This window comes from Centruroides vittatus, unplaced genomic scaffold, assembly GCF_030686945.1.
Source record: "Centruroides vittatus isolate TY-2023 unplaced genomic scaffold, ASM3068694v2 contig_3157, whole genome shotgun sequence".
Lineage (NCBI taxonomy): Eukaryota > Metazoa > Arthropoda > Arachnida > Scorpiones > Buthidae > Centruroides > Centruroides vittatus.
The window spans coordinates 1-12,881 of record NW_027122033.1 but is presented as its reverse complement, the minus strand read 5'-3'; the positions used below and the strand labels follow the sequence as shown (position 1 = coordinate 12,881).

Here is a 12,881-nt window from a genome sequence, read left to right as displayed (position 1 = left end):
AAAGTTCTTCTTCAGACGATAAAAGCGACGGAACGCAGATTCAAAAATAGAACGATTATTTTTAAACAAAATCGAACACTTCACATTAAAGTTGGTTGTTAATATGAAATATAACTCACTCTGTACGGCGTTATCAAATACTTTTTTTTTTCTTTTGAGCGCTTTTGACGAATGTATTTCCATCTGAGCGCTTTTGACGAATGTATTTCCATCGTCTTCAGGCGAATGAATGATTTTTATATATTGAACATGAACGTTCAAAACAAAAGAGAACACATACAAAAATTTAAATATAACGTTTTTTGGCGACATTCGATACGAATCTACGATTTTCAAATACGTACGATGTTGCGAATGTGCTGTAATATGTCACATGTGTGGTACTGTTTCTTGTTAATAGTGTGAGATGTGACGTAACTCACCATTTAATCACTTGTATAGGGTGATCCATATGTTGGGCAGTTCCAGCGTAGGTGCATTGCACGTTTCCAACATTGTTATGTATAGCAATTCCCATATGAAGAGGAGCTTTCGGTCATTGCAGATCCTGAGTATAGAAGATTGAGCCCATAACGGGTTATAATTCATGTCACACACCCTTTTTGCAAGTTCAGTGTTGTATCTTTCTTTTGCCACATCATCTTGGTGTTTGGTCAAGTGGGTAGCCAGCATTCTTGCTGTGGCCCCAATGTATCTCGTATTATTCCCCGTAACGGGATTTTCTAATGGAATCGCATAAACTCCTGACCTCTCAAAGATGGAGAACTTGTCTCGGTCATTGCAGAGGAGTCTGCGCAAGCTAGGTAACAGAGAAAGAGGCAGGAGCAGACCATGCTCCCGAAACATGTGGCAGATACGTAACAAAAGTGGACTGAGGTATGGTAACGCTGGTTGTACAAGCGTAACTTCCCTCCTGTTAGTTAACGTGGTGCATGGAAACAGCGTTTTCTTGACTCTGCTGAGCAGATGCGTGTACTTAGCACGTGAAAAACCTGCTGCATGTATGGCTAAGTTAATGTTGTTTAATTCACTGTTTATAAGCTCTTGGGTTGATGGTAGCAAAAATGCTCTTCTCAGTAGGGCAGTGATGGTGGCATCAACATAACGTGCAGGCTGGAATGCATTTGCTGAAATCAGCGCCGGATTAAGCCTCTAGCGGGCCCTAGACAAAATTTAAATTGGGGCCCCATTTAAATAAGTTGCTTCTAAACAAATCTTATATAATGTGACATTAGCATAGCTAGCATGGGTGACACCCGGTGCGGATATCCTGGTGTCACCCCAAGTCACACCGTAGTGTTACCCTTTTTAACTCTTTTATAAAGCACTATTGAATTGTAATAGCTTTGCGCTCGGGAAACTTGAACGCTATATCGAATATGCGATGTCGCGATGTATAAGTTTAAATTTAGAAAATAAATCATAACCATACATCGAGAAGTGGCCATAGGAATATTTCTAGATGGTGCAAGAGATCTCGTGGCGTACAGTACTTATGACGCACGGGCGGCTGTTGACCTTTTTTTTTTTTTTTAGACGACGACTAGTCGAGCGGTGCTTAGTAAGAGTTGTTAAATACAGCCTTTTCTGTCCTGTGTAATTTCTTAAATATTTTTTAACTCGTTTTGAAACAGAGAAATCTTCTGAACTAAAGCCGGGCCCCTCCGAATTACGGGCCCTAGACATTTGTCTACTTTGCCTATTCGATAATCCAGCCCTGGCTGGAATGATGTACAGTAGCACAGTGAGTTATATTTCATATTAATAGTAAACTTGGCATGAACAGCATACTAGACTTTATAAAGTTGTTTGATTGGACATGTGCATTCGATGCAGGTAGATGGCGATTAAAGGTCCGTGTTGATGAGGGCCTGCCAGGCGACGGACAAATCGAGCTCTTCTTTATAATTTATGCAGGTGGTGGCGTGGCTAGATTTGTAAATGGAGATAGCCTCCAACCCCCTCAGGTGTTCAGGGTGAGGTGAGGTGAGGTGACGATGACCCTTGCTTGGTTGAAGGCTGCCTCGATGTCAGGATCGGCTGTGTAAATAGCAAGAGCCGTAGAGTTCTTCCCATGTAGAATATCTGCATTGTGCTCAAGGATTCCCCCGATCCCAACAGACTTCTGGGCGTTTACTCTATACCTCTTAAGGATCACAGGTGTGACAGGAACCTTGTTTATATCGGTTCAACCAAACAATCATTGGGAATCAGAATATGTGAGCACAATGCAGATATTCTACATGGAAGGAACTCTACGGCTCTTGCTATTTACGCGGCCGATCCTGACATCGAGGCAGCCTTCAACCAAGCAAGGCTCATCGTCACCTCACCTCACCCTGAACACCTGAGGTGATTGGAGGCTATCTCCATTTACAAATCTAGCTGCGCCACTACCTGCATAAATTATAAAGAAGAGCTCGATTTGTCCATCACCTGGCAAGCCCTCATCAACATGGACCTTTAATCGCCATTTAACTGCATCGAATGCGCATGTCCGATCAAACAACTTTAATGTGAAGTATTCGATTTTGTTTAAAAATAATCGTTCTATTTTTGGATCTGTATTCCATTGCTTTTATCGTCTGAAGATGAACCTTCAAACTTTAAAAACGTTAACAATGTATTTTCGTTTTTTCCAACACCGATAATTGGTTCAGGTACGTGTGGTCTTATATTACTACTTAAAACTAGCTTACATTAAACTAACTCTAGTATTACTTAAATTAGAGAAGGAGAAGAAAGAAATTATGTTAGTAGGGGATCCCTTTTCTTTGTTCTGTGAGATGGGCACTTAAGATGTCTATCACAGTTAATGGAGAAAATCCACCTCACCACATGGATATCCTCTGACAAGACGAAAAATCCATTCACAAAATCTATTTCTTGATGTCTGTACTTTCGAGCACTACTCTCCTGCATTTTCACTGCGTAGATCTTCTCAGGATTCCTTCCCCTTTCTTGCCACGTGCCTCTCCCTTCACTCGTTTCACCAAGAATGATCCCAAAAATCATCCTCCTACACTGTGACGAAGGTCAATGTCCCTCCTAGCCCAAAACTCACCAGAAAAAAAATATTTTGCAGTTGAAAGGATTAAACAGTACAAACCAATAGGGTTAGTTGTATGAATGTATAAATCACTAACTTACTAAATAAGAATATAAAAAAATAATAATATACATATATAAATTGTGGGGGCCCCACCACAACACTACTAAAAAACGTTCAGTCCAGCAACAAAAATTTAATGAAAACTTCATAAATATATTTTATATACTTACATAATTAAATTAATTAGATTATAAGAGATACCTATTATTTTTACCTTAAAATTAAACTGTTTTGGTTCTAGTAAATCTTCTCTTTCATAATCTAATTCTTCAGATTTATTAACTCTTATCATAAAGATAACATCATTAATTCCTTGAGTTGATGTTATTGCAAATATATCTTCATGGTCTTCAAGATAAAGTTTGAATTTAGCATTTTTACCCTTATAAAATAAAAAAATTGCATTAATATATGAGTATTTTTATTTTACATAAATACAAAGACAAACTTACAAGATTTAATTTGATAATTTTTAGCTACTAAATCTTTTACTTACTAAATTTTAATTATTTGAAGGGTTAGTGATGGAATTAAATGATGTGCAGGAAGATAACATTAGGTAGCTAGTGGCAAGAAAGATGAAAAGAGAGAGGGAAAAAAGTAAGTAGAGTGAAATTCTAAGAGGAAAAAAAAAACCAGCAAATTTAAGCATTGGATGAGAGAAAACAATGGAATATTGACTAGGGCTAATAAGACCAAGAAAATAGTAATAATAAAAAGGGTAGACTGTTTTAGAGATCTAGAAAAGTGTGTTGTTGAATAAATGCACTGCAAACAGTTGAGTACTGATCCAACAAAAAAACATATGAGAAGAGGAGAACCAGATTTCCAGTACAAAACAGACAACACAAATGTGTGATGTTCGTAACAACAAGCACATAGACCAGCAAACAGAATAGTACACATCCAGTTATTATAGATTATGAAGTTGGAAGATTTTTTAAATACTAATCTGCAGAAGAATTATAGGAAGGAAATTATGGTAAACATTAAAATGTCTAAACATAAAAATATAACATAGGATCTGAAAATGTAATATAAAGATAAAATTTAATTATTCGCAGCTAATATTTTTTATATACTAAATAAATACAATAATAAAGTATGACTTACTTCATCAATATCTGACACTTTTGGTATTAAATCATTATTTAAAGTAATTGGTATTCCTATTTGTGTATTCTCTTTTACTGATGCTTCATAATGCTTTTCATTAAATAGTGGCTTATTGTCATTAATATCAAGTACAATTATAGTGCAAGCACTTATAGTTGTTCGGTTAACTGCGCGTGTACCATTTTCATAATATTCCTCAGCCTAAAGAACAATGACAAATCTACTTTAATATTTACTAACATTCTTTTACACAATATATAATTTTGTAAATAGTTTATTTATATTATACAAAAATATTATTAAATTGATAAAATAGTATTCTAAAATTTTGATCAGGTATTTACTAAATATACGAAATTTTAATAACAAAAATTATTCTTACAATTATATTAACTGTTAAGATAGGATTATTGGTAATAGCCTCATTTTTTCTATCAATATCTGTTTTCACAAATAAAATACCATTTTCACCATTTTTTCTCATTCCAAAATATGAAGATTGCAAATCTTTATTAAAATAAATAAAATTAATAAAAACATAAATTTACTGTTTACATTATTTAATAAAAAGTCAGTATCGTATTACTTTCATCAATGCTGTATTGAATAGGATTATTAATACCACGATCTCCGTCAATAGCATGGACAACAGCCACAGTACCTTTCTAAATAAACAGATTTTAAAATTGAAATGAAGATCAAAAAGTAATAAAATACTTAATATTACATAATGCTCGCTTATCCTTTGTACGCCACAATCTTTAATAAAAGTTGGGTTTTGATCATCTATATCAACAACATTGATAAATATAATTGCTTTATTTGAAAATTCAGTTCCTTCTAGTTTCTCATCATGTTCTTCATGTTGATTATCCTGTATAATAATAATAACAATAATGATAATTACATATTTATAAAATTCCAACTTTTATAATATCAATTTTTACATTAATAAATCATAAAATTAACAGTATAAAATAGATATTAAATACAACATAAAATAAACTGCATACATTAAATAAATTAATATTTAATTAATTAAAATTATAACTATTCTATACAATAATTTAAAACGTTTAAAATAACATAACCATATTTATTGGGCTATGATTTGAAAAATTTTAGACCTATAAATTCCCACTGTCGTCCGTCTGTCTTTCCTTAATCTCGAGAACAAAGTTAGATAGATAAAAAACAAGACCAGATATGGAAACCTTAGGGTGGGAGGTCCTAATTAACTATGTACAAACTCCAAATGCAAACTGGAAGTCACGTTATTTCAATTCAAATATTTTTCCCTGAAAAGTGTCAGATAGATGACCAACACAATTCTATTGTTAAAGGAAAAGTATGAGGTACAGGGATAAGCCACTACTAATTTGAGGTGAAAAGCATATATTTTAAATTAAATAAATTAAAAATTGCAACCTGACTGTCCGGCATTGTGATGATGCCATAATAAATAATTGCTTGTTCAAATATAAGATGCCATTGAATTTAAGATGCACTTTAATTTCTACATATTCACCCACTGATTTTTTTCTTTTGAAATAATAGCAAGCTGAAGACAAATTTATGTAAACAGAACTGATTCTGTTGACATAAATTTATTCAGTATTTATTGCACAGTAAAGTAAATTATATTGCACTGTATCCTTGGTATCAAAGACAGAAATTGCTTCACTTTCCATGTTAGACTCCACTGAATCAACACTGGATTCAATGCTCACATTTCTCACATGCGACATCCTCAAAATTATTTGAAGCATCACAGATGCAACATTTCTTGAAGGAGTGCTGCACAACTTTTTCTGGGATTTTTATTCAAGACTTATGATGTTACTGTAATGGACTAATGAGATTCGGCTCAATTAATTTCTTAAATATTTACTATTACAAATATTGGTCTAAAATTGTTAAAATTGTTAAAATGATGAAATGGAATTAGTGGTGGAGAAATAGGATGCATGACATTAGGAAGTTACTAATTATGATCTAATACATCAAATCTAAGAGATACTAAAATCTAAAAATAGTGCATCTTACATTCAAGTAAATACAGTAATAATTTGAATAAATAAATGATAAAAATTGATTGATTCAATTTTGACATTACAATATAATGATCAATAATATGTAAGAATTAATCATTGAAATTTCTTTAGTATATTATTTTCTATATTGACTGTGTTCTTAGAGTAAAGTATGATCTTAGATAGATAGTGCTGAATAATATTTATATTGTTAGTAACTGACTGTGATTAATTTTGTGTAAACTCTTTATGGCCTGTTTGGCTATGAAAATAAGAAGTCTTGATACCACACTTGTGTGTTAACATCCAGTTTTGGTTTCAATTGTGATGTCATTATCATTATGGCCTACTAATAGAACCTTTCACGTATACTATTTTCATATTGTTATGGCACCAATTGATGAGGGACTACCAATAGTCCAAAATGCATATTAGGTGTAATTTTAACATGTTGTATCGTATTAGCATGGCCTTCTCATATATATCAAGGCCGTCCTTAGCTCCTCGATACCATTGTTTGGAGTCTGTCAAGGCAGTTTCGTGATAACGTTGCTAGGGGCACTGTTACAGGCCATGGAATACCATGTATTACATATGAGTTAGAGTGAAAAAAAATCCAAAAATAATTTATTGTTACATTTATCTTTCAAAAATCTATGTCGGATCTATAAGACCGTGATTTTATTTAACTATTCTTCAGAAAATTTATTGTTTTTTGCTATTAAAAATATAAAATAGTAAAAATATGCTTTATTCAAAAACTGTCATTTACATATGTATGAAGGCAACTGCATTTAAATTAAAAAAAACTTCATTGTTTTTAAAGGAATAATTACATGTTCGATTAAGATATTTTTAATATCTTTCTTGATACAGGTTTGTGATTTAAGTTTACACCTTTATCTATCTTGTCACTAATTTTTTTTTTTTTTAATAAAATTACAACACCTGGCTGTATTTAAAAGGTTACTGTTGCTCAGATTGCATTAATTATTAAAATTGAAACTTATTGGTACAACAAGAATTATTAAGTTTCAAGTGGTTAAAAAGTGATAAAAACAAAAAAAATCTAGTAATCCATGGATATAAAAAATAATTTATTTTAAAATTTACTACTGATTTGTTTTTCAAAAATCTAGTAATCTACAAATAATAAAAATTTATTTGTAAATTATTATAATAAATTTCACTATTGTTTGGTAAATAATTAAGGGTAATTTTTAGGGAATACTGTTAAATTATTATTTTAAATATTTTTTATTTTGAGAGCTGAATTTTGAGGCCCCCTTGATTTATGAGGTCCCAGGTGCATGCATCATGCACCTGTGCAGAAATTTGCCACTGTCTGTCTCCGTGTATTATTTTCTTTACAACATTCCAACTTACCTGTCATTAGGCTGCAGCAAGCCTCCTTTGGCATTTTCTCTGGATATGTTTTTTATCTATGCCTTTTGTATACTATCCTGCAAAAGAAATTCATGGAATGACATGCTGGATGTCTTCCCTTTTGTTGATTTGCAACATGGTATGAAGCAATAAACCATACCAGTTTATGTTACTTATGTCCTTGATTAATCACACTATCGTCTTATTTGTGTAAGCATGTCGATTAGAGGGGAGATCTTTTAATTCCTTTCGTCGGGATGGTCTAAGGCCCTCGTGTATGTGAGTGGTGGTTTGTAGAGACAGAAAAAGACAAGTGTTTCACAAAAACTGTTTATTTTGTGGAAGAGCTATGCTTACATCAAAAAATTTGGTCCTAAAAATAGTGTGGAGCCTCGATGTTGGTTTCAGTTTCTGTTCTGTTGATTGATGTTTGGATAGGCAGCCCCAGGGCAGCAATGAGATAGTCGGGAGTTCAAATTTGTTGTATTTGAGCACTGGAGGTTGTCATAGGAGGAGTCAACGATATTTTTCCTACGTTTGCACAATGAAGTTGAAGATGATGATGATGACTAAGATGACCAAGCCCTCCTGAATTGAACGCCGTGTCATATGTCACATGGAGGTTTCATATCTTTCTCCTCGTCATCTTATCATTCGTCGGGCCTTCCCCCTCCTGCTTTCCTATTGGTTTCTTATCTGTCATCAGGTAGAATTCGAGACAAGTTTGGGTTGCAAGAAAGGTCTGCCCTGGGATGGTTTATTTGACACCATCCTCTCTCAATTCTGATCATGATTTTGATAATTAAAACACCTATGCTCATATTATAAATTCTTGAAGAGAGGTCAGAATGATGTAATAGCTGCAAGACTTCAGTGATGGAGCATTATCTTAAACAATTAAAATTTCACAATCAAGTATGTTTCATTAACCAATAACTTCAATGTGGATGCCCTTCCCTAAAACACAACAATGAAACGTTTCCTAATGAGTCTAGTGATTCTACACCAGCTTCTTTGTTTAATTTGCAATTTACTTCCCATCTATTTACCAACGATGCATTTCTTGAAGCTTTACGTTCAGACAAAATATGCAATAAACTTTGTATCTAATTGGGATCAAACCTCTGACGAATCTATTAAATCTTATATTAAATACAAAAATGCATTTTCAGTTGATGGTGATCTTATTTTCTATGGTAATAGAATCTTTGTACTTGAGAAATTTCAAAGAAATTTTCTATTAGAACTTGTGTTCAGGTTACTTTGGGTATTGTTCACTCAAAATCACTTGCTAGAACTATAGTTTGATGGCCTAATATTGACAAGGACTTAGAAAAACAGTCAGACTGCTTATTATGTCAGTTTTAACAGAAAACTCTAAATTACATACTATGTAGTGGCCTATTCCCATTCAGCCCTAGGGATGTCTTTACGTCAACTCTCTTGGGTAAAATGTTTCTGTTAGGCACTGATGCAAAAACAAAGTATCTTGAAATAGAGATAATGACAAGCAATGATTCCTCTGCTGTAATTCAAGTTTTGAGTAAATGGTTTAGCCAACATGGTCTTCCTTTTCATATACATTCTGATAATGGTTCTCAATTTACATTGCAAAAAATCAGATCATTTTAGCAAGAAATGGTAGACCTTCTCCCCACCTTTCCATCCTGCTACTAATGTTGTTGTTGAAGGTTTTGTTAATACTTTTAAATCTTCAATAAAGAAGTTGCAAGAATGTGATCTAAAGTTTCTTATTGAACCACTCCTCACTATACAACTAATAAAAGTCCAAGTGAACTTATGTATTATAGAACCAGGTTGGATCTACTACAACCAATCTACTGTCTTCCTGATGGCTATACTAAGATTATTCAATCTTTTTTGGAAGGTGATCTTATATTTGCTGGGGATTATAGAAATAGCACATTCTGGATTGCTGGGAAGGTTAGAAAGATCTTGTCCCCTGTAACTTACCTGATTGAACTATCTAATGGAGTGCAGTGGAAACAACATATCAACCAGCTCCAATCTTGCTCATCTACTTGCACATTTTCTCCCATTTTTCGTTTCCCCAATTTCAGGAAGGTGCAGAACTCCATAATACTGTTAACCACAATGAAGACCCTACAACTGAAGCTCAACTCTCAACAGAACCTCTACAATCTCCCTTGTCTTTGTCTCTCCTTCCTACTGCTGAAAGAATTAAATTTGTTCCTTATAAACTTCGCGATTATGTTTGTAATCTTCCTTGAGAGGAAGGGTTAATGCAATGTTCTAATCAGCACCGACAGTACTGCCCCTAATTGTCAATCTTGTCATATCCTTTTGTATTGTAATTCCCTGTCAATAAATAATACATTCTTTTGGTTGCTACCATTGAGTCAATAAGCATTATTTCTCAATCCACTCCCATCTCATGAATACATTCCAATAAGTAAAATAAAAAATAAAAATAAAAAAAATAGAATACTGAAAGGGAACATTTTATCTTTATGTTTGGAAGGTACTTCAAATGCCTACAGAATAAACTTTTATCATATCACTTCATTAATGTTTTATTTATCAAATAATATTAATAAAATTATGATGATGATGATAAATGTTAAAATAAACTCAGAATAAAATTAAGTCATTTCCAGTATTTGTTTAAAATTTTTATGGAAACAGCTTCCCTATCATCAAATGTCACAACATGCCACTGCAATCCTCATAATCCATCAAACTTGCAAGTCTGGATGTACAGTACTTATAATGGCTAGGAATGTCTTTGGCATGGAGAGTTAAAAAAATATCCTAAAAATGTATTTAAGATATTTGATATTTTTTGCATATTTTATTTCTTTTTTAAATTCCTACTGTTAGTTCACACTCTCCCTATATATATTTATATATCTTGTTCAAATTTTCAATAGTTAATAAAATACTTTTTATTCATCCACTCAAGTTCAAATACATTTTTTTAAACTTGTAGTGGATGACACTTGATGTTAATACAGTTTTTTCAAATATTAATTAATTAATTAAATTTAATTAATTAATTTTAGTTTTATATGGAAGAAAAAATTTCTCTTATATAAGATATTTAACAGAGTGTGAACTAAAATAAAATTTTTCTTTGTTGACCTAAGTAGGAATTGACTTTAAAAAAATTTTTTTTTATATTACTTGTTATAAGTTGTAAAGGTTTTTATTCAATAATTAAAATATTAATATAAAAATTACACATATTAATTCAAATATTTAAAATATACATATCCCTCATATAACATGGTAGTTACGTTCCGAAAAAGTGCTGTGTTATGAGAATTCATGCTATACGAAACAAAGGACTAATGCAAAACATAGGGTTGCATTCCAGAAGTTAGCAAAAGTGTACTATTCTTTTTTATTACCAAGAGAAATATGTTTATTTAAGCAATCAATAATTAATTAACAATCATAATTAAAAGTACTGTATTGTGCATTAATATTAATTTTGGTTAAATGATGACATTTTGTTTTTCTTTTTCTTTGATGGGGTGCTAATATGGAGTGTTCAGCACAAATAGGCTTGATACTCTGAATAGTTTGTTTTTGATTGCTTGGCGACCGAAGAGCCAGTCTTATAGATTAGCCAATATGCGCGTGGGGGGAAAGAATGCCTTCTGGGAGGACTTTTATGGGAAACTGGCCCCTATTCAGGCATCATCGACGTGGAGAAAACCCAGAAAACTTCACGCTGCCAGCCCGTCTGATCGAGGAGCTAAACCACGACCAAACGCCCAGTGCTCAGGGACTAGTCCACTAAAAGTGTGGGGGCAAAGTCCAATCAGCCACTGGTGGGCAGCATTTTCTTTTTATGAAGTTTTCTTCTTTGATCTTGAGAAGTAGTATCAGAACATTTTCATATTTTTTATTTTTATCATAAAATTTTTTCATGGACAATGAAATAAAAATATGTTATTAATCGAAAATTTGTTCTAGCAAGTTGTGTTTGTTCAGTCAAATAATGAGCAAAAGAAATACTCAGTATTTCTTTTTCTCCAGAATTTGTTTCAGATACTCGATTATTTGTGTACTGAGATACTGCCATATTTCATTCGTCATTTTACAAATGATTGCTTACCTGTAGTTAAAAAACAAGTTTACTAACAATTACCTAGAAATGTTTAAATAACCTTTACTAAATACTGAGATTAATCTATAAAAAGAAAACACAGTGACAGTCTTAAGGGCTAAAGTCTGAAAGCAACGACAATGACACCTGTTTGATAGGAAAGTTAGGACAAGAAAGAAAAAATTGCACTATCAATTTTCATTAAAGCACAGAATAATTGGAAAATTTCAATATTCTAAAACCATGGGAAAATTTGAGACAACACACATGCTTACTTGAAGAAAAAAAATATTGAATAACAAAGTTTACACTTAAAAATTATGAAATTTTGTACGAATGGAAGTTGTGTTGTACAGGGGATATCCCCAAGTTTCCAATCATGTTGTAGAAATACCATGTTGTGTGCAAGATACCTGTATTTATATTTATACTAACCTTGACTATTATCACAATTCTATAAAAAGTTCCTGATTCGTAATCTAATTTTTCTATATTTTTCAGAGTAACATTATTAACAGGTCTTTCATCCTCAATTAAGACAGTTTGCTTTAGTGAGAACTTACTGTCTAGTTTGTCACGATTCTATAAAAACATAAATTTTAAATTATTTAAGTTTGTTTTTTAATTAAAATTTTAAAATCAGTAACTTATATAAAAATTTAATTCACTACTTACTTCAAAATAACACTTAATAAAATCTTTTTTGTCATCATCTTTGGCCAATATACTTAAAACGTCACCATGAATTTTTTCCTATATTTAAAAGGTTTATGTTTTTTCATATAATTTAAATAAAATATTTCAGATTATAGATTTTTAAATTTAACTCACCTCTTCTAAATTTATAGTATCGTTATATTGAAGAAAATATGGTTTATACTTATTTACTTTTATGACTTCAATTTGAACTGCTTTATTAATATAATTCTGAAATTAATATAAGTTTATTTTAAAATATAGTTATAATATACAACTGAATATTAGAATTATCAAAACAATAATAACATTAACTGATTTTTTTCTTAAATACTGTATTGTATTAAATTTTAAAACAAAAATTCTGAATACCTGAGGCATATATTCACTTAAACATAAACAAACTCGAAAAACTAATAATACTTTTGCTTTTATTATTTAA

At 31.9% G+C, this 12,881-nt stretch overlaps 1 protein-coding gene across 1 annotated transcript in view; it reads right to left on the bottom strand.

Annotated features, from left to right (window-relative positions):
* The window catches only part of LOC136973377 (cadherin-86C-like), a gene marked incomplete at its 5' end in the record, with an annotated part of 45,611 nt that extends 32,941 nt beyond the window's left edge, over positions 1-12,670 (bottom strand). Inside the window, 8 exons of the mRNA XM_067268100.1 lie at positions 3,327-3,494; positions 4,226-4,429; positions 4,611-4,735; positions 4,815-4,893; positions 4,956-5,102; positions 12,179-12,325; positions 12,419-12,496; positions 12,575-12,670. Of these exons, the coding sequence (XP_067124201.1) occupies positions 3,327-3,494; positions 4,226-4,429; positions 4,611-4,735; positions 4,815-4,893; positions 4,956-5,102; positions 12,179-12,325; positions 12,419-12,496; positions 12,575-12,670 (1,044 nt within the window). The remainder of the gene's footprint in view (positions 1-3,326; positions 3,495-4,225; positions 4,430-4,610; positions 4,736-4,814; positions 4,894-4,955; positions 5,103-12,178; positions 12,326-12,418; positions 12,497-12,574) is intronic.
* Positions 12,671-12,881: the final 211 nt, after the last annotated feature.